The sequence below is a fragment of the Passer montanus genome, unplaced genomic scaffold (assembly GCF_014805655.1).
Source record: "Passer montanus isolate IOZ18808 unplaced genomic scaffold, ASM1480565v1 scaffold41, whole genome shotgun sequence".
Taxonomy (NCBI): Eukaryota; Metazoa; Chordata; class Aves; order Passeriformes; family Passeridae; genus Passer; species Passer montanus.
The window spans coordinates 7,190,745-7,217,312 of record NW_024368930.1 but is presented as its reverse complement, the minus strand read 5'-3'; the positions used below and the strand labels follow the sequence as shown (position 1 = coordinate 7,217,312).

At 61.6% G+C, this 26,568-nt stretch overlaps 2 protein-coding genes across 3 annotated transcripts; both read right to left on the bottom strand.

Moving 5' to 3' along the window:
* Nucleotides 1-3,560: 3,560 nt before the first annotated feature.
* Nucleotides 3,561-16,665, bottom strand: HM13 (histocompatibility minor 13). 2 transcript variants are annotated; one of them, XM_039719222.1, is made up of 13 exons: nt 16,436-16,665; nt 15,088-15,186; nt 13,781-13,863; nt 12,565-12,653; nt 11,722-11,807; nt 11,486-11,611; nt 9,591-9,648; nt 8,954-9,037; nt 8,604-8,640; nt 7,517-7,619; nt 6,662-6,747; nt 4,564-4,753; nt 3,561-3,931 (listed from the first exon to the last, which is right to left on the bottom strand). In XM_039719222.1, the coding sequence occupies exons 1-12, from the start codon at nt 16,613-16,615 to the stop codon at nt 4,603-4,605; spliced, it is 1,182 nt and encodes a 393-aa protein (XP_039575156.1). In that variant the 5' UTR covers nt 16,616-16,665; the 3' UTR covers nt 3,561-3,931; nt 4,564-4,602. The 2 variants fall into 2 exon arrangements, with proteins under 2 accessions (XP_039575156.1, XP_039575157.1); XM_039719223.1 differs by lacking the exon at nt 4,564-4,753.
* Nucleotides 16,666-19,611: 2,946 nt separating this feature from the next.
* On the bottom strand, nt 19,612-22,579 carry REM1 (RRAD and GEM like GTPase 1). Its single transcript, XM_039719176.1, has 4 exons — nt 22,088-22,579; nt 21,869-21,951; nt 20,641-20,845; nt 19,612-20,465 (listed from the first exon to the last, which is right to left on the bottom strand). Exons 1-4 carry the CDS (start codon nt 22,395-22,397, stop codon nt 20,188-20,190), a joined length of 876 nt encoding a protein of 291 aa, XP_039575110.1. The 5' UTR covers nt 22,398-22,579; the 3' UTR covers nt 19,612-20,187.
* Nucleotides 22,580-26,568: the final 3,989 nt, after the last annotated feature.

Sequence of the window (26,568 nt, the reverse complement as noted above, 5' to 3'; positions counted from 1 at the left end):
GGCAGCAAGCCTGGAGAGCATGCATGAACTCCAGCCCTGCCAGCCTGGCTGGGGGGAGCTGGGTCCCCCTGTCCCTCCCTCTGTCCCTCCTCCCTGTGTCCCCAGCCTGGTGCGGTGGCGGTTCCCAGGGTGGGCACGGCGCTGGGGTCGCCCCCTCCATTCAGGGCTCGGCGGAGGGCCCGGTGCTGCCCGGTTCCCACCGCGGCTCTCAAAGCTGCTAATTAGCCCCCATCTGGCGGCAGTGGCCGGGCCGCGGCGGGAGGCCGGGGACATTGTGCACAGGAATGTCTTTCAGGGCCGCCGGCCGGCCGCCGCCACCGCCAGCTGCGCCGCCAACAATGCCAGGACGAGCCGGACCCCGGCCCTGCCACCGGCCACCCGAGCGGCGCGGGGACGCGCAGGGATGCCGTGTCCGTGGTGTGTGCCACGGCACACATGGCACACATGGCACAGCCGCCCTGGCACAGCTGCCCCGGCCCATCGGATGCCCCCGAGAGCAGGACACGCTCAGCCCATCCCTCTGCACGTTGGGGTGCCGGGGATGGGGTGCTGGGTCAGCGCTGCCAGTGTGGCACCGGGACGCGCCTTGGGCACAGCTGGCCGCGGGGTCCTGGCCTGGCACGGCGGCGCAGCGGTGCTGGTGTTGTCCGGCAGAACACAGAGCTTCATTTCCATCTCAATTCTGGGAACGGGGCTCGCGGCGCGGTAACAGCAGCCCCGGCCATATGGTGCTGGCGGGGCTCAGCCCGGCCGGGGGGGCGGCCGGGGGGCGGCTGCTTTGCGCTGAGCAGGGGTTGCCCGGCAGCCGAGCACATCAAAGCCCCCGGCCGCCCCCGCCCCGCCGGGACCACACAGGGCACGGCCGCGAGAGGCCGGGGGGCTGCTGCGATGGGGGAACGGGGTACAGCCCGCACCCCAGAGCGGCAGCACCCAGCCCCGCAGGGCTGGAAGGCAGCACGGACACCGCAGGGCAGGCTGGGCCCCCACCGGGGAGCAGGACCCCCAAACTGGCTGGGGTTGGGCTCCATCCAGATCCCCTCTCCCGGTGCCATCCGCAGGTCATCCCCGAGGCCATCCAGAGCTTCCACCCCCCTGTGTCCGCACGACACTGCTGAGCCAGGCTTGCAGATGTGCCGGGGCCGCCGGCACAGCTGGAGCGGGGCCGAGGCCTGAGAAAGCCCCTGCGCATTCCCCTCCCGCCTTCTCCCTTCCCGTTCCCAGCTTCCATCCGCTGCAGCCCAGACCAGCTGGAGCCAGGCAGCCCTTCCTGGGATTTATTCCAGCTTCCTGCCCCTCCTCGCCGGCCGACCGGGGCTGGGGCTGCCTTGGGCTGCTTCCTCTCCCTGCTTGCAGCCGCCGGCCGGGCGCCACTGTCAGTACCCGTCATCACACAGGATCCCAGCACCAGCACCAGCACCCAGCACTCCATGGGACCCCAGCTCCCAGCACCAGCCCCCAGCACTCCATGGGACCCCAGTGCTCATCACCAGCACCCAGCACTCCGTGGGACCCCAGCTCCCAGCACCAGCACCCACCACTCCATGGGACCCCAGTGCTCCTCACCAGCACCCACCATCACAGCAAAGCATCCCCCACCCTGCATGGTAGAGCATGAGGTGCAACTGCAGCACCCATCACCCATCATCACCCAGCTGCAACCCTGCTGTGCTGGGGAGGCTCCACAGGGCTCTAAAGATGAGCAGCCCTGGTGTGTCCCTCCTCACACCAGTCACCAGCACTCCTCAAACATGAAACCACCCTCCCCTTGCCTGGCATTTGCACCCTGTGCACCGCCAGCTCAGCCCATCCCACCCCACCACAATTCCTGGTAGGAGCTTGGCACAAGGGGCGTGTGCCCTTGAGCACCCCTGGCCAACGGGCATCTACACCGGTGCCATGAGGTGCCATGGGTGGGTGAGGCTCATCCCAAACCCCACATCTGCTGGCAGCAGAACAGGCAGCTTTGGCCCCTGCCCTAGCTGGGCGCAGTTGAGTGGACAGAGGTTTCCTGCCGGAGCCGGCACATCCATGTTTCCGCAGCCCCCCGCCGAGCCGGAGGGACCCTGCCGAGAGGGGAAAGTGGCCCAGCAGCGGCCCAGACACGGTGGAGCCGCTGGCCTCAGCCCTGCCGGGCCGGAGGTGCCACAGCCCAGGTGCAGCAGGCGAGGGAGCCGAGGAGCGCCGCGGTGCCGGCTGCACTGGCGGCTCCTCGCAGGCCCAGCACACTTCCTTCCTCCTGGCCGGCCCCGCTTATCGGCCGGGCAGGGTGAGGGGTGACCCTGCTCTCCCCTTCCCAGGCCTTCCGCTCCCTGCAGCCCTGGGAAAGCTCCCGGCCACGCTTCCACCACACCTAGAGCAGGCAGGAGCTGCTCGGAGCTCTGCAGGGCAGCAGGGGGGCAGGAGGGTGATGGTGGCACGGGGACACCCCCTGTGCAGCCCCCAGCCTGCTCCTGCACTCTTGGGCCTCTGGAGGCTGCTTGGGGATGCAGCTCCTACCACCCGAAGCCAGGGAGGATACAGAGCATCCCAGGATGCAGTGCCAGCCCCACAGCAAGGGACACACCGGGCTGGGGAGGGGGGTCCTGACTCAGGGTAGGGTCCTGCAGCCCACGGCAGAGCTGAAGTCCTTCTCCACGGAACACTGGAGGCTGGTGAAATCACATCTGGAGTCTAGACTCAGTGACTCGGTGGGCTGGGCCTGGCGGCCGCGCTGTACCCAGACCCTGCTGCACACTGTTTGCTTAGCTGGAGGTATTTAATTGGAATTAAAGTGGCCCCTCTTGTTTTTGCGGACAGGGCTGTTGGAAAAGGAGCTGTAAGTCATAGAAAACATCTGTAGGAGCCTGCGAAGGGTCATTAGATGGCAGAACGCGAGGCGCCACTTTTAGTGCTCGCAGCCGGCGCAGGGAATAATGGTTCAATACGGCTTTTGTGGAGGAGCTGCCAAGCCAGCAAACACTTTCTATTTATTCTGGCAGTGGGCATGGCCGAAGGGATGCAGGATCCTCCACATGTGGGCCTCCAGGAGGGGTAGGGAGGACACTGCCAGTGCTGCAGGACACAGGGCAGCTGGTCCCAGTGGAGGCTGCGGTGGAGGCTGGACTGCCCCTGCCTGCAGCCCCTGCAGTCCCCATGCCTGCACCAGCATTCTCTGCCCATCCCAGCCCTAAAGGGTGCAGGATTGTGCCTGGCTCCCTGCAAGGAAGGGGGACAATCCATACTGTCCTCACCCTGCTTCAGGGCTGGGTTTGAGGTTACCCACTCCTACCCCTCCCATTCCTGCTTCCCCAGGCCATGGGGCGTTAGCCTCAGCTCACTGAGCACCCAGCAGCTGAGGCAGAGCACATTCCCACCCTGTGGGGCTCCTGCATCCCAATCCCTGATCAGCCACCCTTCTCTGGGGCCAGATCCCAGCTCAAACCCACACAGGGCTCAGTGACTCCAGCCCTAAATCTGGGTACTGCAGAGCAGGGGCCAGGCTGGGGGAAGGCCCAGTGCCAGAGGAGTGGGAGGGGGAAGGGGACGGTCACTTGGTCACTTGGAAACAGCCAGACAATAGCCACCAGCTCCAGTGGGAGAAGGCAGGTGAGCTGATGCCAGTCCCAGTGCTGGCTGGGGGGCTGAGCATGGGCATGGCCACAGCAGCACTCCTTCCTTCAGTATGGTTTAATATGAGAGAAAGCAAATGCACAATACAAAATTTAAAAACCGGCATACATCGATACCCCACCTGGGTGGCTGCTCCGACACACACAACATGATGCTCTTGCACAATTGTTTCATCTGTCACTTGCAAAGGGTCTTGAAGGGTCCCAGCCCAGCAGCGCCGGGCACAGCCCACGGGCAAGGTCACTTCTCCTTCTTGGAGGCTTCTGTTGGCTCTTCTTTGGAAGACCCTGCTGCCTCCTTGGGGGTTGAGCTCTCCTCGTAGCTGGGGACAAGAGGGACATGAGTGGGGCCATCTCCTCCCTGGGGACAGAGCCCTGTGCCACGTGGGGACAGCCCAGCCTGTGGCCTCAGCTTCTGCCCTGCTGCTGCTGAGGACAAGGTGGGCTCCAGCCATCAGCAGCCATGGGGCAGAGCCCAGGCAGGGAGATGAGGGATGCATCCCCCCAGACATCTCCAAGGGCAAGGTGGACCCAGCCAGGGGCCACCTCTGTGCCCGGGGATCTGTGCCTGTGTCCTTGTTCCCAAGAGCACTATTGGATATCCTGGATAGCACATGCTTTCCTTGGCTGAGCACTGGTGCCAGTGGGGCCGGTTAACAGGGGAACTGCAGCAAGACCAACAGCAGTGCTCCCTCCCAGGGTCTCACTCCTCTGCCTGCAAACCCCCTCCAGCAGTGGCCCCAGGGCTCTGGCTAAGGAAACGGGAATGCTGCTCCAAGCAGAAAGGACAAGGTCTGGGATGTCAAATCTTCTTGCCCTTCCCCATCTTCTCTCTCAGAATGGGAGAGAAGCCGGCCCACGGCAGCACAGCAACAGCTCCAGCCTCTGCCCACAGAGTGAGGAGAGCTGGGAATGGGGAGAGCTTGGGCCAGGGGGAGCCAGGACCTGCCCCTACCTGGCCAGAGCGACAGACAAGGGCCCCCGGTGGCAGTGGCTACATGGCACTGGGGCTCTGCTGCCGGCGTCGGCGGGGACAGGACAGTTTCTGCTGCATGGAATCAGCCAGGCTGGCCGGCGAGCCAGACACCGTGGGGAAGTGGGTAAGTCTTGGTGTGTGAGGCAAGATTTCAGCAGAGGATTCATAGCTGCAGGAGAGAGAGGAAGCAGGAAGGGAAAGACAAGGACAGAAAGGAAGGGGGGAGAGAGAGAAAAAGCAGAAGAGTTTTGGAGTGAGAGCACTGAGAATGCAGTGCCCTGTGCAGGAAGCCTGGCATCCCCCTCCACCTGCTTGCACCCACTGGCCTCTCCTTGCCTGCAGGCTCCAGGACAGGGCTGCAGCATGGAAAAGTGAGCACTGAATCTCAGGGATGAGGCAGCTGCCACTGGCATCAGCAGAGCCAGGCAGGCAGAACCTAGGGAGAGCAAGCCTGGGCAGTGGGGAGGTGGCAGTGGAGCAGCCCAGGGGCTGGGCAGGTGACAGAGGGAGCAGCAGACCCTGTCCTGCCGCTTGAGGACAGCGTGCCCATGGCAGATGTGGGGAGCAGGATGGGTTCCCATTGCTGAGGGAGCTGTCTGCCTAGCCTAGGGAGCTTTGGCAAGGCTGAGTGCCACGGAGCTGATCCCAGTGTCACCGACCTCTGCTCCACCAGCACCCCTGCCCTGGGCCTGCAGCACAGATCTGCCTGCAGACCCTCACTGCTGTGAGACACCACGTGCAGGCAGAGACCACAGGAACTGACAGCCCCAGGGAGGATCAGGGCACACCAAAGCACCACAGCAGAGCGACCTACACCTGGTGGGATTCCTGCGGTGGGAGCCACTGCCCTCCAGGCATTGGTCCCTCTGAATCCCACTTCCTCTGCCTGCAGCTTCAAGGGAGGTCTGGCCCCTGGGGCCATCAAGTTTGCAACCCTCCAGCATCCTGCTCTTGCCCTGGCAACACTTTGCAGCTTGTGCTACTGCTCTGGGAGGGCACAGCCCCTGGCTGCCAGGCTCCCTGCGCTCCTTGCTGCCCAGTGGGCCCAGCCTCACAGCTCATCTCTCCCCAGTTTCCTGGCAGGAGCTGCTGCTGCTGTCAGCTGGTGAGTCACAGCACTGGGGAAAGCGGCTGCAGGATCCCAGGTGCACAGGAAGGACGATCCCAGGACACTCAGTGCCTGCAGCAGCGATTGTCAGAAGCAAACATCAAAGGAGGGGCAGGTGCGGCAGGGCTGGGGACGGCCCAGCTGAGAGCCGCTGGGAACATGCATACCTACATCTCCCAGGGGAGGGGAGGGGAGGGAGGAGGGAGGACAGCTGGCTTCCCGTTGCGCCCAGTTTCCCTCTGAGGAGGCTGGGAGCTCAGGAACACTCCCTGGGCTGGAGCACTTGGGAGGCTGGAGGGTACACTGCCCTGCTTTAGGATCTTCCCTTCCCTTCCCTCCTCTGCATCAAACATCATTACAGTGCTGAGCCACCACCAGGTCTCGAGCATGACAGAGAAACAGCTCTCAAGCAGGGGGCCAGAGCTGCCCACTGACAGCCTGGACAGGCTCAGAGGACAGCTGAGCACAACAGCCCAGTCCCCCTTCCTCTGTACCCAGAATCTCTGGGGCAGGGAGACTACTACAAACCAGGAGACTCTGCCCAAGTGGGGAGGTTGGGATGTGCTCGAGCCAGCCTTGGCTGCTCTCACAGCCAGCTCTGGCTCCACTTCTCCCCACCCACAGGCCCTGGGACACAATGACCAAGTATCTCCACGCCAGGTGTGCAGTCCCACCCTCCCCTGCCTGCCAGCGCATGGGAAGAGTCTGTCACTGGGGCGTAAAGCCATCCCAGGTGCTGCCTGCTGGTAGCACAGCCCGGCTCCCACCCAGCTCCCGGGAGGCGGCGGGAGCCCCGCCCGGCATGTACCGACACGGCCCCGCTCCCTCCACCCACGCAGGAGCCAGCACACACCCAGAGCATGCCCACGTGAACCCTCCCTCCAGCTGTGCCCAGCCGTGGGAACATCTGCACGCTCCGTGTGCTCCGGCGCCGCCGGCTAAACAGCTCCACGGCCAGCTGAGGCTCACCTGAACATTTCGGTTACTTCTCCCTTCGCCAAGGCCACCAGGAGCGGGAATCCAATGCAGGCAGGGACCAGGTACAGCAGCGCAGGCTGTGGGGGAGGAAAACAACTGTTAAACCAAACCACAAATCATCCCCAGGGAGGAGTGCAAGGTGAGCTCATGGCCTTGTCCCCTCTGCAGCCATGGTATCTGTCACACAGCTACACAAGTACCCCAAAGAGCAGCTTCAAGAGCTAAGTTAGAGCTGCACCAGCATGAAGCTAGATTGGGTATTAGGAGGAAATTCTTTCCTGTGAGGGTGGTGAGATCCTGGCACAAGCTGCCCAGGGAAGCTGTGGAGGTTCAGTCTCTGGAAGTGTTCAAGGCCAGGTTGGAACAGGGAGTGGAGCAGACTGGTCTAGTGGTTGGTGTGTCTGCCCGTGGCAGGGGAGGTGAAACAAGATGGTCTCCAAGGTCCCTTCCCAAACCATTCTGGGATTCTGTGAAAATCCTCACTGTGAGGTCCCAGTAGGCCATGAACACACTGAGAACCCCTTTGCAGGCCACGGTGTATGGGCTCTAGAGCCCCCTGCAGCACAGCCAGTGGGTGCTCAGGGCAGCTTGGTTAAAGAGCCAAAAAACACAGGGCCCCTGGCCGAGGGGCTGCTGTTGGAAACAAGGAGCCTTGCCCCAAGCTGGTCTCTGCTCCAGCTGGGCACAGGAGCTTTGAGAAGGGAAAGGTACAGACAAGCACTGGAAAATCAAAGCCAAGAGAAGAAATAAATCTACTTCTTCCTGGCAGGATGCAGGAACTTTGTGGCCAAGCTGGCCTGACCCACTTGGATGTGCATCCACAGGAGGCAGCAGGGTGGAGCTCACCTGGGCATGCTTGAAGATGTGCATGATGAATATGGTGAGGCCCAGCCCAAAGATGTAGGCCACAAAGCTGGTGTAGAAATACGTGTGCGTGTTCTTCTTCAGGCTGTAAGGAAAGGGAACAGCTCAATGACCTCTGGTCTGGAACGCCAGTGGCCAAAATGGAATTGGCCTGGTTCTCTTGGGCATCTCCCACCACAATGGAGTGTGGAGCAATGCTCTGCCTGTGCAGCCCCTGGTGTTGTGGGAGCAGTGTGGGACTGAAGGCAGTAATACCCAGGTGAGGGGCTGGAGAAGGGAAGAAGGCAAGTGATGCTGCTGCTGGATGGCAACTGGGAAGGCAGGAATTAGGGCTAGGACCCAGGAAGAAGGTCCCACTGTCTTGGTGGAGCCTGTCCCTGGCTCTCAGCAGTTACTATTTTATCACAGGCCGGGAACTGGGATTCCCAGCAGGTGCAGGCAGGCTGTGGGTGGTAACACCTGGAAGAGCTGGCACAGACCAGAGGGTCTGTGCAAGAGCAGTGGGAGCGGGGCCACGCCACCACAGTCACAGAGCACCCTGTTCCCCAGAGCCTTTCAGTGTGGGGCAACTGCTGCAGCCCAGCTGTAGGTGCAGCTCCCCTACGTGGGAAGGAGCTGCTTCCTCCAACATCAGTGGCAACCTGGAGGCAGCCAGCACTGCCAGGCACCCATTTGCATCCACGCGAGCACTTCCCAGGCGCCAGCACCCCCGGCTCTTTCCCACGCTGCCACTGCTTCCTCTCCTTGGACTGCCCTCCGCTCCTTGGTTCCAGGGAGCTGTGAGGCTCTGTGTGGCTGCTGTGTGCTGCTGCCCTGACCCCCATCCCTGTGCTGCCTGCCCTACCTATGCTTGAACTCAACCACTCTTCCCCAGTGATGTACCCACAGAGCCAGGCCCCTCTTCCAAGAGCTTTTCCTTACACCCCCTGGTGTGTCTCCACAGCCAGCTCCAGAAGGGAGCACACCACTGCACTCCTGGCTCCCCCTTCCCATTTTTTCCTCGACAAAAGCAGCTCAAATATGCTGCAAGATCCAACCTGCCAGAGACCCTTCCCTGCTGCCTGCTCACCTGATATCAAACCGCAGCAGCAAGGCAATGAAGATCCCTGCAGGGAGAAGGAAACAATGAGGGGCTGGAGGTGCCAGAGGAGGGACAGCGAGGGGCCAGAGGAGCAGGGAAGGGGCCGGAGGGGCAGGGCAGGCCGAGGGAGGCAGGGCAGCACCCGCGGCGCTCCGGTGCCGTGCTCGGGGTGACAGTGCCCTCTCGTGGCACGCGGCGCCGGGACAGCGCCCGGGCCGGCGGGGAGGCTCCCGGCGCACCGGGACAACCCCCGGCCAAGGGCAGAGCCAGGCACCCGCTCAGCTCCCCGCAGCCCCCTCGGAGGAGCCCCAGTCCCGTCCTCCCTCCTCTGTCCTCACCCGGAATGACAATGTCGCCCAGTCCCAGCATGGCGAAGTTGTCGGCGTCCAGCCCCTTCTCCAGCAGGTCCTGAGGGAAAACCACTGCGAGGAGCAGAGCGAGGCACAGTGAGGGGCAGTGTCCCCCCTGAGCAGACCCCAGCCCCACAGGGACCAGAGCAGGGCAAGAGACCTGTCCCTGCCCTCAGCCCCCTTCTCCCTGTAGCTCTCCCTGTTCTTTCTGGGACAATTCCAGAACAAGAAACCAGGGACCAAACTACTGCATGCTCCACAGCAGCACCAGTTCAGCCCTCCTGCTGTTTTGGGGCTCTGTAGTTTTTTTTTTTGGTTTTGGGTGTTTTTTTTGGGTTTTTTTTGGTTTTTTTTTGTGGTATTTATTTTATATGGACTGTTTTTATAAGCAGGTGAAGTTGCACACCCCAAAGGTGCAGAATGACACAGACAGACCAGGGCACTGCAAACCATCCCTTTCCAGAGACCTGCCTTGGCCTGAGGCTGGCCAGTGACAGGGAGGAGGGGTCACTAGCAGGAAATGTTCCTGCACACATCCCAGCCTGAACCATCTCCAGAGGTGGAGGGTGCACGGAGCAGGGCTTGCAGCAAAAGGGACCCCAGCACACAGGGAAGACCTACTCACGTTTTATTGGGGCCTCAAACGATTTGGCAACTGTCACCATCACGTTGGTGCCAAAGACCTAGAACAGAAGGAGCCCAAGGTGACCACAGCTGCACAGAACACACACACAACACTCAGCTACAGCCTCACCCCAGGGCCAGGAGTGGCCTCAGTGGCAGACAATAGCCAATGGCCTGCCAAAATGTGGGCACAGGAGCCCTGCAGGCAAGCCCACTGCCTGGGGGAGGAGGCATAGGGTGGCACAGGGGGAGGTGGCTGCCTCACGGCTGTCCTGCTCTCAGAGCAGCATGGGGACAGCTCACATGGCAGAGCTGCTGCCCACCACCCAGCCCTGCACCTCCTCAGCTCAGCTTTTATCAGTCAGCTCCATGTTACATCCAGCTGGAGGGCAGGAGCTTTCAGCAGGGACAGGGGCCAGTGTCAGATCAGCTGCAGTTTGCTCTGAGGTCATTTACTTGCACGGCCCTATCAGCTGGAAATGCTGGCAGCATTTGGGGGGTGGACTGTAAACACTGAGGGCAGCCACTCTGATCTCTGCACCTTGCCATCTCTGAGCTTCCAGTCCAGCAGGCACAAAAAACAGGCGCTGGTTAGCACTGGTGAGCAAGATCCTGGAGCTGTGGATTAAAGGGAAATCTTAAAGCATCAGATTAACTCCCATAAGGTGCAGCAAGTTCTGAGCATTGCTATGGAGTGACAGGACACTGGGATCAGGGAAAAGTATCACATGCCCCCCCAAAACTATGTAGGGGCAACAGTATCAACCCCTTGAGATCTCCTTCCTCCTTGAAACCCTCCTGGGATCTCACTGTGATTGAATCCATGCCAAGATCCAAGTGACCAGTTCCTGCAGCGGGGCACAGTACCAGGGCCTCCACTTCAAGGCAGCCCTTCCCTAAGTCTCCAGCAATACCCTGATCCATGGGGATGCTGAGGTGACAGACAGCAAGTGGAGAGCAGAGGGGAGCACTCAGTGACCCCAAAGCACTGGGATGACACACACTAAGCAGGGCCTGGGGCACCAGGTGTGCCAAGGCAGAAGGCTGAGTCCCCTCCAGCCGAGAGCTGCAGAGGAAGTGGCCCACAGGCTAAAAACCCACAGAGCCCAGGCTGTTAACGAGCCGGGAAACAGGGGCACCACCGGCCAAGCACAAAACAACCCACAGCAGCCAGGCGTAAATGTGGAGGGTTACACAGGCAGCTGCAGAGCTGCTGGACAGACCTCAATGTACACAAGGCTCTCAGACATTTGGAAACATGGTGATTCAGAAGGTGGAGGCAGCAGGAAGGACTGGAGAATACAGACGTAACAAGGAGAAACATTCTCCCATGCATGGAGTAGAGCACAAAACTGCATTCCTGCCTTCCCCACCCCCCTTTCCTCTACAAAAGCAGCTCAAATACTGCAAGAAACAAAAAAAACCTCAAAATGAAAAAGTTAGGGTGCAGTACTGGCTGAGGAAAAGGGACTGGAGGCATTCCAGGGTCTGGTCCTCTGTGCAAGAGAACAGAAGGACACTAACAAAACCAGCAGATGACAGAGCCTCTCATACAAGCAGGCTCAGTGTGCCCCAGAGCAGCCTCCAGCCCACCCAACAGCTGTCAGGCCTTGGGAAGACCCTACTGGGGAATACAGGACCAGGTATGACACACACTGAGTACCCCACAGTAGCTCTGATGAGGTCCCTGCCAGCCCTGGGCTCTCTGAGTGAGAGAATAAAAGAAAACACACTTGATGAGCCACATTCTGCCACTGTGGATTCTGTCATCAACCCTGCCACACCCCTCTGGGCTGAGAAACCAAAAATTCTGACTTCAAGTGTGTGTCCAGCCAGCGTGGTGCCTCCAGAAAGGCAGAATGCCAGGCACACACTGCCACCAATGCTCCTGCTTACCCAGAACACATCATAGATGAAGAGGCCCCCAAGCAAGATGCAGCCAGTGCTGACGTTGTTCAGGTGCAGCAGCTCCACCCCGTTGAGGGAGAATGCCAGCCCGAAGAGATTGTTGGCAATCCAGTGCTGAGAAGGACAGGAAAAGGAGATCTGGGTCCTGCTGTACATGGAACCCCCCCCGCATGGAAATGAGTCTGTGTCTGACCCAGCCCAGTCCCCAGCTGTGCCTCACTTACCTTCCTCAGCAGGTACCAGACCCCCACAATGCTGCTCAAGGCCAGGCACACGAGATCCTTGGTGTCAAACTCATAATTCACTATTTCTGCAAGAAAACAGAGAAGTCAGACTTGGGGCAGGCCAGGCAGCTCTCCTTCCCACGCAGGGCTGATATGAGTGATTCCACAGCTGGGGAGCCCAGAGCTCAGTGCCCATGTCCCAAACAAGGGGACTGTACTCGTGGGACACACGTGCAAACCACCTGGGAATGAGCAGTGGGCTCTGCAAAGCTCAGACCTTCTCCTTCAGCCAGACTCTGCACATGGAGAGCATCCACGGTCCTGCTGTCAATAAGGAAATTGGATTCAGGCACTGCCTAAGGCAGGGAGAGACAAATCTTCCTCCTCCTTCCTGCGCCAGTTAACTCCTGGTGGTATCACCAGACATACTCCCTTACCAGGAAAGCTACTACAGGACAGGATACTTATCAAAGCATCTTCTGCCAGTGCAAAGATGTGGCCCAGATAAGGCAGTACAAACCAGCCAGGCCTATGCTTTCCAAGGGGCTTAAATGAAGGCTGTGCATTTAACAGCAGCCATAGCTCCATCCCCACAGCACTCTGGGAGGTGTTTCTGGGGTCTCCCTGCCAGCCAGAGGCAGCACAAAGGCAGAGTGCCAGCCCAGCTCTGCAGGGACACATGGGGCTCACAGCGGCTATGGAAGCTCAGTGGGGAGCAAGAGGCAAGTCTTTGAGAAGGTTGTTTCAATGGGGGAGTAATAAGACCAAAAAAAGGGAAAAAAAAAGGAACAGTAAAGGCAGAAAACATTCAGGCTCCCCTGAAGGACAGGAAAGCCAACGTACCCTCCTTGCTCTCCCCGGAGCCCTGGGTGAAGAGCAGCTGGTACTGTTTGTTGGGGAAATTTGCAGGGAAGAATCCGTTCATCATGGGGCTGAAACGAGAGGTGTAGAGAGGGGCAGTTGGACAGAAACCCCACAGGATGTGCTGCCCAGCACCTCTGCGTTTGAGGGGGCCCCACACCCCCTCCCAAGAGGGGGAAATGCCATCTGCTCCATCAGGGACTGGCAGGAGCCACAGCAACTCATCCTGCACAGAGATCTGATCTGGCTGTACCTGACAGACCCCCAAATACTCCAGGGCAAGAAAACAGAGCATCATCCACAAGAAAAGAGGACCCAAACCAGAACCCAGCAAATGCCCTATGCCCCCCAGCAACCCTGTGGGTACCCAGCAGTGGCTGGCTGTGCTGCAGAGCCAGGAGCAGAGCAAAGCCCGTGCCCAGCAGCACTCTAGGGAAAGCATCTGGTCCCCAAGTACCCAGCAGTGGCTGGCTGTGCTGCAGAGCCAGGAGCAGAGCAAAGCCTGTGCCAGCAGCAGTCTAGGGAAAGCATCTGGTCCCCAGTGCTGCAGAGCTCACAAAACAGGAAACCAGCTCAACTTTTTCAGTTACTGAAACACTCTGAGCTTTCAACACCTCGTGCCATGCATGGCCACAAGAGGAGGGACATTACCATGAGCTCCAGCTGCCCATGTCACCCACCCCAGGAAGGGTGCTGCTGAGCTCTCCCCTCTGCAGGGCAGCAAGGACTGTGCCAAGAGGGGTTTAAATTGCATATAAAGAAAAGGCTCCTCATCCAGAGGGTGGCTGGGCACTGTTACAGACTCCCCAAGGAAGTGGTCATGGCCCTGAGCCTGCCAGATTTCAAGAACTGTTTGGAAAACAGTCTTAGGAACTCAGTGGGATTTTTGGAGTTGTCCTGTGGAGGGTCAGAAGTTGGACTTAATTCTTGTGGATGCCTTGCAACTCAGGATATTCTGTGATTCTGAGCCAGAGAAGCTCCTCAGGGTGAGCTGGCCTTGTCCCAGTGCTGGTGTATGGCTTCCCAGGACCCCCAGGGCTTTGGTTCCCACCACCAAGGGACAACTCCCTAACAGGTTGGGCAAATACCCTAAAGACCTGGTTCTGCTGCAGGGCAGTGGTGCTCTAAAAATCTCCCAACAAAATGAACTGAAGCTTTAAGTAGCCCTGCCCCAGCCACACCCATCCTCGTGCTGTACCTGATAGTGTGGGACAGGGCCAGGATCCCCAGCACAAAGAAATACATGGAAAGCAGAAGATTGATGTACTCTTGAGAGAATATCTGCAAGACAAAACCACAGAGGGGTTAGTAACCACAGCATCCTCCCCATCCTCACGCTCCTGTTGGCAGCTGCTGTGTCAGTGCTCCAGGGAAATAAGAAGAATAGCTAGAATAACCCAAATTCCTGCATGCTGAGGGAGAGTATGTTGGAAATAGCCATGTGCACAAAGAACAAGCACAATGGGCCCGAGAGCTGGAGCGCATCTGTGAGCTGCTCAGGTCAAAAAATAGCTCCAGTGCTGCAGAAAGGAGGCCAGAGCTTCCCCTGCAGAGCAGGGACAGAGGCACTGCTCCCAGGGGCTGCCCAGGCCCAGGGGTGCAGCAGCATCCCATGTCCTAATTAAACAGGGCATTATTAAAACTCCTGCCCTCCAAGTCACACGCTCCCCATCTGAATCACACCCCTGCACACCAGTGTGGAAGGATCCTGGGGCCCTCTGTGCCCTGCTGGAAGGGGGATGCTGGAACAGGCGAGCACATGGCTCACAGCCACTGACAGAGAAGGGACTGAACTGTACCATGAACCCTCTGCTCCTTAACCCTCACCTCCTGGCCAGCCAGGAGCACCCTGACACCTTGCAGGGACCCCAAAACAGCACAGCTTGGAAGCTGCCATGCCCACAGGACCACTCTGTGCTGCAGCTCCCCAGGCCCCTCTGGGAGCTCAGCCATGTGCCAGACCTGCACGGGCAGCCCAAGGTGCTTGAGGCCAAGACATCTTCTGCACACCACCAAAAGCACGAGCTGCTGAGAGCTCCCATCCATTTCTCAGGTCATCTTACCCTGCCTGTGGGCTCTGAATGTCTAAAAATCTTTACCTGATGACACAGGGGCTCCCCCAGGCCTGCAGCTGAAATGGCTCCAGGAGCACAGCATGGAACACAACGCAGAGCCAGCAGCATTTGCCCCTCGGAGACCCTGGCACCCTCTGGCTCCAGCCTGTGCCCTGCCAGGTTGGCCCACGGAGGCAGGAAGAGCTCAGGGCTATTTGCTCCTCGGCAGCTCTCCAGAAACAACCTGTGCACAAACAGGCTCTGATTTCCCCCAAGCTGTGACAATTCAGGCAAGAACTGACGTCCTCCTGCACGGTGACAGCGAAGAGCTCGATCTGTGCAGCCTTACACACCTTCTGTCCCAACACCACGGGCCAAAACCAGAGTCACCCTGTGATGGGAGCTCCTGCCAGGCAGGAGGATGTCCTGCCCCAGCTGCAGTGCCACTTACTTTAAAGAAGAGGTAGAGCCCCAGGAGGGTGCAGCTGGCAACAATGGGAAAGCGAGCAGCGTCTCGGCTGGTAATGGTCTCTGGCATCTCCGAGGAGTTCTGGGGACAGAAGGACACAACAGGAATGGATCAGCCCCTGCCCTGGCTGAGCAGGGGCTGAACAGACACAACACACAACTCTCCAGAGCGATTCTGGGAGGGACAAAACACCCACTGCTACATCCAGAGGAGAGGCTGTGTCAGAGGCAGAGCCTGAGCTGGAAAACACAAACCTTGCACTTGTCCTTCCCAGGGCAGCCACATTTTACTGCTTTTCTCCTCCTGGAGAAGGAAAAAATCCTGTGCTGGCGTTGTTCCCTTCTCCCCTGCCCAGAGGGGAGCTGGGCTCCCTCAGCACTCACGCCCAGCCAGCCCCATCTGTGCCACCATCTGTGCTCACCCCGAGCACGAGGCTCTCTCCAGCCACCTTCTCATCCCTCACCTTGCTCTTGGGACACTTCTCGTGCTCAGAAGCCCCAGATTTATAAACCCCTTCCAAGACACCTTTGCACCACCTCAACCAGCCCTTTTCAATCCAATTCCCACAGGAGACCTTCAGCTTTCAGAGCAGGCAGAGGGCTGCCTGTTTGCTGCCTCCTGCCCAGCTGGCTGCTGCTCAGAGATCTAATCTCACTCAGGCAAACACCTGCGGCCAGCACAGACCGAGGGCACCTCAAAAGCCCTCGTGCAGCTTATCCCGGGCATGGCAGTTGTCATGCTGTGCCCAGCAGTGCAGAGGTGCCCAAATTCCTGCTGCTCCCTGCAGCGTGAGGGATGAGAACCCCCACCCTGACCCACGGCTGGGCTTTGCTCACAGCCCCCCCTGCCTGGGCTGCCAGAAACCCCCCAAGATCACCTGATATGAGGCTTAAGGGCACAGAAGGAAATTTTAAAAATAGCAATAGCTCAGACTGTGTAAACCAGTCCTTCCTCCCGAGCTGCAGCAGCCCAGCTGTTGGGATTTAAGTCCCTGCTATGAAACGCAGAGAACGGCGAGAGGAGCACCGGGACAGAACAGGGCGTGCAGGCAGGAGAGCAGCCCCGGAGCAGCCCCAGCACAGCCACGCACAGTCCCCAGCACAGCCCTCCTGAGCAGGGACGAGGGACGCTTGTGTTTTGCAGCACTTGAATCCATCGGGGCGCCGGGCAGCGGCTGCAGAAGCCCCGGGGGAAGCCAACTCTCTCCCGGGGGCTCCCTGCGCCTCCAGGCCCGCGCAGCTGCCGCTCCTGCCGCGAGCGGGGCGCCCGGAGGGGACCCTTGGGGAGGAGCGCGGCCTAAGGGCCGGGCTGCCCCGAGCCGCGGGGGTACCTTGCTCTTGGCGCAGCTGACGGAGCGCAGCGCCCCGAAGAAGATGGGCAGCAGCGCCATGAGGACGAGGCTGCCGTAGGCCAGCGCCATGCCCTCGGGGGTGGCGGGCGGGCGGGCGGCGCTGCCGGCGGCGGGCGCGGCCGCGGCGGCGCTGCCGTTGTGCGCCGCGGGCTCCTCCATGGCGGCTGCTCCCACCGCGGTCCGCACCGACACGTCCCCCTTACCGGCCGGAAGTGCGTCACGCGCACCGGCGCTGAAGCCGGCCCCGCCCCGGTGCCAGGAGAAGGGCAGAGCCCCGGCCCGGCCCGGGTCCGCACCGACACGTCCCCCTTACCGGCCGGAAGTGCGTCACGCGCACCGGCGCTGAAGCCGGCCCCGCCCCGGTGCCAGGAGAAGGGCAGAGCTCCGGCCCGGCCCGGCCCAAACCAAACCAAACCAAACCAAACCCAGCCCAAACCTCGCTGCGGGACGGGCAGGGCAACGCCCCAGCAGGGAAGGGCTCCCGGTTTCCCGCAGCCCCCCCCGGGTGCCGTCGCCCCCCGAGCCAGGTGGGCCCGGGGCTGCCCCCGGTGTTCCCGCCCTCCCGTTTTCCGGGAGCCGCGCCCCTGTTCCTGGGGATGCCCCTGAGCGCTCGCGGCCCACCCGGGGGCAAACAGCCCTGCGGTGAAATGCCCTGGAAATGGCAGCAAATTCTCCCCCCGCGCTGGGCCGGGGCCAGGCTCTGCTGGAAAATTGGCCGAAATGTGTGTTTTCCTCACAAATACTCCGAGCCGCTGGCAGCTCGGCTGTGCCACCAAGCCTCCTCCTCCTCCTCCTCACCAGGATGAAAGTCTGCTGAGGAGCAGAAATGGGTGAGGATTTGGGCGCAGTGAAGAGGTGCAGCCCCCAGTTCAGATCTGAGCCAGGGCAGCACAGCAGCGATTAGAAAACAAGCCTTTAATTTTTTTTTTAAATGTCTTTTAAATTTTATATTTTGAATACAAGCAGTCTATTTCAGGCGCGGGGTGATTCATAGCTCCGTGTTCCGGGCGGGTGGAAGGCCTCCTGGGAGCCCCTCTCTGCGGGCTGGCGCTGCCCTGTCCCTGCTGCCCCCAGAGCGGGGTGGGCAGCCCAGGGCAGTGCCCGCACCCCGCATCCCACCCTGCACGGCACTGCCCTTTCTGACCCCCAGCCCGGCCCGGGAACCCCCACAAAGGGCAGGGGGGCTGTGCAGGACGGGTGGGGAGCCGGGGCTGCTGTCCCACGGTGGCCCTGGGGTGGGGAGGCTGCACTGGGGTGGTGGCCAGCCAGGGATGGATGGCACTGGCAGCGATGGCCACCCAGGGACAGACAGCGCTGGAGCCAGGGGCCACCCAGAGGCTGACGGCGCTGGGATAGCCCCGGGAGCACTCGCTGGTACCACCGAGACCTGGCACCACCTTCCCAGGAGTGGGCCCAGATGGGGCCACAGGCATTCCCTGGGCCCCTGCCAGCACCTCCTCCCTCTTCCACCCTCTCTCCGTTTCCCAGCGCCTCACCGTGGCCCCCCTTGGCCTCTCCTCCCACTCCTCCCATCCTCCAGCACGGCCGCATTTTTCTGGGTTTGAGCTCATTCTTTCCACTCCCCTCTCTGCCGGCTGCCAACTTTCCATCCCGTGGCCCCTTCCCCCGCCTGCTGCCACAGGGAAACACCAGCTGCAGCCTCGGGAGGGGCCGGCAGCGCCAGGAGCCCCTTCCCCCGGGGGCAGCCCCCAGCCCCGGCGTGGCTGACGCTGTGTGAACCACAGCATCGCCTGCAGCAGCGCCGGGAGCTGCAGGGCAGAGCAGCAGCAATGCCATGGGCTGAGCAGCACGGGGAAAAAAAATATAAGCACCCACCTCCCCGTTTCTGAGGGCAAAACTTGAGATTTGCACCTCTGGAGAGTAGTTTCCCACAGGGACAGGGTGCTGGCCCATCCCAGTGTCCCTCTGTGCCAGCCACAGCCAGTGGTTCCCCACGGTCTGGCCACAGAGCCAGCGGAAACTCCCGACCCGAGGAGGAGGAGGGCACTGCTGATCCTCCCTGGCATCGGGCCCAGGATGCTGAGCAGGTTCCCCCATGGTATCCCAGCTGCTGGATGGCAGCACAGCCTAAAAACAACAGGCAAAGCCCACACAGCTCTGGCATGGCCTCCCTGGGTGCCCAGGGTCATTCCCTGCTTGCTGCAGCCAAGCACGTCCCTTCCTGGCTGTGCCATTCCCTGGCTCCAGCTGGGAGGGGCCGGCAGCGCCAGGAGCCCCTTCCCCCGGGGGCAGCCCCCAGCCCCGGCGTGGCTGACGCTGTGTGAACCACAGCATCGCCTGCAGCAGCGCCGGGAGCTGCAGGGCAGAGCAGCAGCAATGCCATGGGCTGAGCAGCACGGGGAAAAAAATATAAGCACCCGCCTCCCCATTTCTAAGGGCAAAACTTGAGATTTGCACCTCTGGAGAGTAGTTTCCCACAGGGACAGGGTGCTGGCCCATCCCAGTGTCCCTCTGTGCCAGCCACAGCCAGTGGTTCCCCACGGTCTGGCCACAGAGCCAGCGGAAACTCCCGACCCGAGGAGGAGGAGGGCACTGCTGATCCTCCCTGGCATCGGGCCCAGGATGCTGAGCAGGTTCCCCCATGGTATCCCAGCTGCTGGATGGCAGCACAGCCTAAAAACAACAGGCAAAGCCCACACAGCTCTGGCATGGCCTCCCTGGGTGCCCAGGGTCATTCCCTGCTTGCTGCAGCCAAGCACGTCCCTTCCTGGCTGTGCCATTCCCTGGCTCCAGCTCCCTGTCCCTTCCTGGGGCACCAGGAGCCACCAAGCACCCAGCTCCCTGCCCAGGCTGCGGCTCCCACGGCGCTCAGGGGCTTCAAACCTGCAGCTCAGCAGAGCTCAGCCCTTCCCACAGGCTTTTCCAGAGCTGGGAGATGCAGGGGGCTTCACAGGGGATGATGCTGGACCACTGGGTGAAGAACTGGGACTTCCACCAAGGGTGGCCAAAGGAAGCCCTGGACAGAGGCTCTCCCTGTCCCAAGATGCTCCAGCTAATGGAGGAGGCAGCCAAGGCCTGGCCAGAGCAGGCAGCAGATCCTCAGCCCTGGCACAGGCAAAGGACAGAGCTTCAGTCTGACCCTGTGGCTCTGGGATGTGGCTCCCCAGGACAGGGACCCAGCAGAGAACAGCACCTCCCTGATGTGGTTTATTCTGCAGATTTCCCCAACACACCAGTACAGAGAGAGCACAGAAACACTGGTGCCAGTGAGACGTGGCACAGAGCCCTGGCACAGCAGGGTCAGGGTGCCAGGTGGTGCCGCTGGTGCTCCCCTGCCCCTCTTCCCAGCCAGGCTCCAGGCTGTCCAAGGTGGACAATGCCACGGTGCCCTTGCCAGTCCCTGCTGCCCTGCGAAGGACAGCACTGCCAGTGGGACCTGCCACACTCCTGGTAGCCTCCAGCCCTGCTCTGGGGCACAGCCACCCCTCACCTCCGGCTCTGCAGGAGCAGCTGTGATCCAAAATCTCACCACTCCAAGTGTAGGTACCCATCCCATCCTCCACTCCATGGACCTGATCCCACTTTTCCCCTCTCCTGGCGGGGAGTGGCCGGATCCAGAGCACCTCAGCATCCCTCAGCACCAGTGAAAACAGCTCCACATCCTCAGCATCACTCCAGCCCCATCCGAGCTCTTCACAGAGCCACTGGCCACGCTGCTGGAGGAGAGCAGAGTCCCAGCTGGCGTGTGCGGAGGGACAGGACCGCGGCTCTCAGAGCACAGACAGGTCATGGCAGGACTTGGAGCGGACTTTGAGGGCCACTTTGCTGCTGTTCCTGGCCACCAGCCTGTCGAGGAAGTGCCGGGCTCTGCTGGCGAGGCTCTCCTTGTGCTTCTGGCCAGGCGGGGGGTGCGGGTGGGGCTTTTTGCCCCCTTGGCGCAGGCGGATCTGCCGCACCACCCCCTCGAAGAGCTCGGCCACGTTGTGCTGCAGCGCTGCTGATGTCTCAATGAACTTGCAGTCGAAGACAGCAGCGCAGGCCTGGCCCTCTGCAAGGGAAGGGCAGGGAGAGGGCACGGCCCCGCTGGCACCTCGGGTGCTGTGGGACGGGCACTGCCACATGCACAACAGCGGCTGCACGTCCAGGGACAAGGGGACAGATGCAGCTGGGCATGGAGCCCCCTCAGGGATCTCCACCAGCCAGAACCTTCACCCCGGACTCACCTTCCTCGGACACCTCACGGCAGCGCACCAGGTCGGTTTTGTTGCCCACCAGGATGATGGGGATGTCCTCGGCCTGGCGCGCGCGGCGCAGCTGGATGCGCAGCTCTGAGGCGCTCTCGAAGCTGTCCCGGTCGGTGACGGAGTAAACGATGATGTAGGCATTCCCTATCTGCAGGCAGTGGCTACGGCACTGGCTCTCCTCGTCCTGTCACCACGTGGGGAACAAGGTGTCACCAGTCCGTGGCCATGACCGCTTGCAGGGGACAGCAGAGCACCCTGGCACTGATGGGACCTGTCAGCGCACCCCACCAGCCCCACACTGGGGTGAACAGGTGTGTTACCCCATTGATTAAATGCAGATTAAAAGCTCTTGATTTTGAGGGGAGTGTTTGGGAGTTTTCCTCTCTATCAGCAACAAACTGAAGCTGTGGGCTCATCTTGGTTGGGGGAGGTGAGGCTGAATCCCCTGGGAATGCCCTGGGACAGTGTGGTGGGTGCTGCACCCTGCATGATCCTGGCACTGCTGGGCAGTGTGGGAATAAGCCATAGTGGGAAAAAATGGGCCATTGTCGGGGTGTCACAGTGCTTGCTGGGGCACCTCTGGGCACTGCAGGTAAGTGCCAAACACAGCTCAGTCTGTGTGGGTGCTGCACCCCTGTGCACAGCTTGGGCACTGACTGTCCCCGCTCCCGGGACTCACTGCCTGGTGGCACCCACAGGAATGCAGGGCCCTGGCAGGAAGGGGAGGAGGGAGGCGTTTGGAGGGAGGCAGTGACAGCAGCACTGGTATTTCTGCCCAGGAGATACCTCATGTTCTGGGCATGAGGAATGCCCTGTGCCAGGCTCTTGGGAGCACCGTTCTGTCCGTTAAAGTGTTCTGGCTGGCAACACCAACTCATGGATTTACCCAGTTGGATCCTTCAGCCCCATTCCCAAACCATTTCCAAGCATTTTGAAATGGGTTATCATATAAGAGCCCACACCAGTGAGAACAGGGCAGGCAGCCCCCCATGCCCTGGGAGGGTGGGCACAGCACTGCAGAGATGTCACCCCTGTCTTGCCCAGTGTGTATCCTGTGCTCCAAGGTGGTGAATCCCAGGCACGGACAGGGGGGCCCCAGGGTGCCCTTCAAAGCGCTCAGAGGCCCCAGGACAGCACTGTGCCCACACAGTGTCCCCCGGGCACATCCCGGCTCACCCAGCTCTCTCCAGCACCCAGCCCGCCGTACCCGCGGCTCTGACTCCCAGGTGTCCAGCACCAGCAGCGTGGTCTCCTCGCCATCCACGGCCAGCCTGCGCTCGTACGCGGCCCCTGCGGGACACGGGCACAGCTCGGTCAGTGCCGCACTCCCCAGCAGGGTCCCGGGCTCCGCCGCCTCGCACACGGGTTTGTCCCATCACGGGGACACGGGATGCCCCTGCAGCAGATCCCCCCACCAGGCACCCACCTCCGTGCTGCTCCAGCAGATCCCTCTCCTGGACGCCGGCGAAGAGGTTGACCAGGCTGGTCTTCCCCACGCCGGGGTCACCCAGCAGCACCACCCGGTACCGGGGCTCCCTGAGCCTCGGCGAGCCCGAGGAGTCGGGGCACCAGCTGCCGCGGGGGGCTCTGGCGCCCGGCTCGGAGGCGGTGTGGCCGAGCTGCGGGTGGTAGGGCTCACTCCGCGAAGTGGCCCCGGAGCCGCCCGGCCGCGGCAGCGGGGTGCTGGCCCTCCGCCGCAGCGGGCTCCTGCCGCCGGGCTGCGTGTTCAGGGTCATCACCGGCACCGGGGGCAGGGGGGCCGCAGGGTGGGCGGGGGAGTGGGTGTCGCCCCGAGGGGCACCCGCACCCGGCAGCCCCCGACCGCGCCGCTGCCGCTCCTGGAGCCGCTCCCAGCCGACGGCAACACGGGCACAACTTTCCCGGGACACCCGCACCGCCGTCCGCCCCGGGCTTTAAACCCCGGGAGGTGGAGCCCCTCGCCGCTCCGATCCTCCCCGCCCGACACACCCCCGCCCGCGCTGGCCGCGGTCCGGCCCAGCCGCCCTGTCCCGGTCCCCGAGGTCCCCTCGGGGCTTGCGGTGCCGGGGAACGGCGAATTCCCGCGGGACCGGTGCCTCGGTCATGGCGAGCAAGGGTTACAGCGGGATGCTGCGGGATGCGCCTCGCGGGGGGCTCCACCGCGCTCCGCTCCTGTGCGGAGCCGCGGCAGCCCGGTTCCCGACCCGGGTCTCGCCGCCCCAGGCTCAGTTCTGCCAAGGAAGGAGCAAGCCGAGCCCGGCCCTGCCCTGCCCTGCCCAGGGGAAGATGTGCTTTTTCAGGACCTAGAATCCCGGAGCCCAGCTCTGCAGCTCTGTCCCCAAGATGCAGTGATGGCTGGGGGTCTCCTGGCATGGGCACTAGCAGGAGCTGTTTTTATTTGAACCTGTATGTAGATCCCAGACACTGGCAGCACCGTCCCAAAGTGTCCCAGTGCAGGCACTGTTCTGACCCTACACTGGGTCATCAGTCCACCCACACTGGGATATGCTGGCAAAGCCTCATGGCACCAGGGCTGCTCCCAGGACATCCCTCATGACCAGAGCACAGCGATGGGGAGGGCAGGAATGACAGTGACACCTTTATTGTGCCATCAAACCACATCTGCAAATGCCCAAGGGGCTGAGCAGCACTGGGAGGAAGAAGGGCTGAAGGCAATGGAGTCAGCTTGGCACTTCACCCAAGCCTGGCTGCTCCAGGCGCTGGGCTGGCATCAGCCGAGTGTCCCTCCTTGGTGGGAGTGCTGAGGACCACCTCGGTACCCAGCACGAAGCTGAGGGAGAGGAGAGTTAGGAGGGGCAAAGCACAGAGGGGAATAAGCCACTGCTTTGGCTGTTTGGGTGTGAGGAGGAGCAGAAGCAGGAGCAGGAGCAGGGTGATGGACTGTGCTCAGAGGTTCCCGTTCCCTGCACGGCAGTCCTGTCATCAGGGGACACAATGTGGCTGGAGGGAAGCCTGCCTTGTGTCAGCTGTGCCACCCTCTCTATGTCCCCAGAGTCCTGCACTGGCTTTCAGTGGGCTCAGCCCAGATGCTTGTTCTGGGACCCAGGACCATGCAAGCACCTAGGGGAAGAGGGAAACCCTTTTAAACTAGGTGAGGGTAGTGCCCATCTCCTGTTTAGTGTAAACCAGAGCCAGACCTGACCCCCAGTCAATCCCACAGTATTTTCTCACACCTCATCGTCTGCCACAGTCCCTGGCCACTCTGCCAGCCACCAAAATCGGTTCCAGCCCAAGCCCTGCTCCAGCACCCTCAGACCACCCTCTGTATGGCAGGCTCAGCTCTTGCCAGCCTTCCCAGAGCAGCAGAGCCAGACACAGCTCCTGGGCCTCTGTGAGGGAGAAGGAATGAATTCAGCTGCTCTTATTGTCAGTTCTGAAAGACAAACAGAAGCAGAGAAAGCCTGTTGGAGCAGCCAGGTACATCTGCTTTCTCGCAGCGGGGACAAGTGCAGCAAGCTGGGCTTGCTCAGAGCTGCCTCATCCATCTCCGTCTCAGCTGAGGACAAACTGTGCATCCAGAGTGTCCCAGCATAGGGCTCAGACCTACTGGCAAAATCCACCCCGGGCCTCTGGAAACAGGAGGATTTTTAAGGAGGGGAAGCTGAAATGCAGATGGGAATGGACTCAAGGGGTTACAGCTCTTCTGGGCTGCACACGCTGCCAGGGACACACAGGGTCCCAGGGAGGGCCAGCACGAGCACTGTGCTCCTCTGCACCCTCACATTCCCAGGGTGAGCAACTTGTGGCTGAATTTGCTCTTTCAAGATGCAAGCCCAGTGTCTGGAAGCAAAGGGTTAATCAGCAAAACACAGGGCTGGTGATGTCGTGTGAAAAGTTGCAGGGAGGTCAGTGGGAAAGGGCTGAGGATGGTGGAGAGGGCTCTGGCACAGGCTCCCGCCTGTCAGGGCGGGTAAGCACCAAATGCCTGACTTGTGATGTTACAGAAACTTTCCACTTGGGCCTTCCTGCTATTTTTAACTTTTCTCCCATCCACCCTCAGTAACCCCAGCCCCACCAGCTGCTCAGGCTAATTAATTCCCCTTTTTATCATTTTTTTTAAACAGAAAAAAATGAAGTTCCACTAATCTATCACGCAGCCACTCTCCTCCTCCCTCCTGACATGTTCCAGGCTTTTCTCCTCCTTCAGCTTCAGCCTCCATAGCTACAGCCATACCTGTCTTCCAGCTAAAACCCAGGCCCTGGTGCAGGAGATCCAGCCCCCCTGACACCCACACCACTGCTGCTCTGCTGGGTGAGTGTCTGCCCAACAGGGTGAGATTTTAATGAAAAATAAGCCCTGTGTGCAGCGGGGAGCAGGAGCTGGGGTACACCAGGAAGGAATGATCCCATGAGCAGACCCCCCCGAGCACAGGTTGCCGTGTGTCACAGGGCTCTCTGCCTCCTGGCAGGCTGGTGGGAAGATCATCCCCACAGAGCAAATGGGATTCGTTCTCAGAAATGGAATTGTTTGACATTTATAAGATCAACACAGTGTCTTTAGCCAAGGATGGAAAGCAAAGGTAACATGACTGTATAGACTCATTTCACAGTGATGTGAGCAACCAGCTTCCCAGATTATTTTCCATTGTTTTTTCTATTTCCTGGACTTCTGCCCTCACTGTGTCCAGCCGGTTCTGACAGCAGGTCTGCACCACTGCCTTCATCCTCTGCACAGGGAGAAATAGTCACTGCTGATTCCTCAGAGCTGGGAAACGTCCCTTGCACCAAGCCTGACCTCACCCTCAGGCACTGCTGCTTGCACTGGCAGCACGGAGGAATCTGTCACCGTGCCTGGTGCCACTCCACACAGGAATGGCTCTGCGAAGCAGAGGGTGCTCCAGCAGCCAGCTGGAGCCAGGGACAGCACGGAGGAAGGGATTTTTTAGGCTGTGGCAGGGGTGATACCGCTGCTGGTCCACGGGGAGCCCCTCCCGGCTCGCTCTTTTGTCCATTCAGCAGCTGCTGTGCCTCCTGGGACACCCCTACATCCCACTGATCCTCACCACCCTCTGCCCTGCGGGAACCCCGCTCCGCTGAGGCCTCTGGGGATGCCCCGCATGCCCGTTACCGGAGCCGGTGCCCGCGGCGGGGCCGGGCGGGGCCGGGATCACGGGAACGGGCGGAAGGGACGCCCCCTGCCGGCTCCGCCCCGGCACCGCACCGGGACAGCATCACCGGCACGGGGCGCACCGGGCGGGGTCGGCGTGTCCGGGACTGGAAGCAGCTGCGGCAGCCCGGGCAGCGCGGAGGGACCGGCCTCGGGCGGCCGGGGTCGGGAGGGAGCAGAGGAACGGGAGCCCGGGTAGAGGCGGGCCCGGTGCACGGCACCAACGGGGACGGGGGACGGACAGCCGCCTCCGGCCCCGCAGAGCTGCTCGGGCGTCCCGTGCTGATGCGCACCGAGCCGGTCCTGCCGGCGCGGTGGCAGGAGGGCCGGAGGTGTGTGGGAGCGGCCGAGCAGTGCCCGGGCCAGCGCCGGGCGGGTGCCCCGTGCCGGGCAGGACCTCCGGTTATACCGAGCGGGCACGGCCGTCCGCAGCAAAGCCGCGGTGAGAACTGTGCGGTGCTCCCCGCGCAGCGCGGCTCCGGCACGGCGGGAGGGCAGGCCCCGGTGTCCCGGCTGGCTGCAGGGTCGGGGCAGCCTGCAGGGTCGGGACAGGCCAGGCCACAGCTCCCGCTCAGACCGCAGGACGGGGACAGCCCGAGATGCCGGGTCACTGGCAGTGCCCGGTCCCTGGCAGTGCCCGGTCCCTGGCGGTGCCCGGTCCCTGGAGGTGCCGGGCCGGTGGCGGTGCCCGGTCCCTGGCGGTGCCCGGTCCCTGGCGGTGCCCGGTCCCTGGCGGTGTCCGGTCCCTGGCATTGCCCGGTCCCTGGCGGTGCCCGGTCCCTGGCGGTGTCCGGTCACTG

What these genes read in the sequence shown, in the direction of transcription:
- HM13 (XM_039719222.1), bottom strand. Translation starts at nt 16,615, where the DNA reads ATGGAGGAGCCCGCGGCGCACAACGGCAGCGCCGCCGCGGCCGCGCCC. An exon ending in ACATCTTCAAGCATGCCCAG is followed by an intron (nt 6,748 to 7,516) that starts GTGAGCTCCACC and finishes CCTCCCCCACAG; the next exon opens with CCTGCGCTGCTGTACCTGGT. An exon ending in GAAGTAACCGAAATGTTCAG is followed by an intron (nt 4,754 to 6,661) that starts GTGAGCCTCAGC and finishes TCTCTCCTGCAG; the next exon opens with CTATGAATCCTCTGCTGAAA.
- REM1 (XM_039719176.1), bottom strand. Translation starts at nt 22,397, where the DNA reads ATGACCCTGAACACGCAGCCCGGCGGCAGGAGCCCGCTGCGGCGGAGG. An exon ending in TCTGCTGGAGCAGCACGGAG is followed by an intron (nt 21,952 to 22,087) that starts GTGGGTGCCTGG and finishes CGTGTCCCGCAG; the next exon opens with GGGCCGCGTACGAGCGCAGG. An exon ending in CCTGGGAGTCAGAGCCGCGG is followed by an intron (nt 20,846 to 21,868) that starts GTACGGCGGGCT and finishes ACGTGGTGACAG; the next exon opens with GACGAGGAGAGCCAGTGCCG.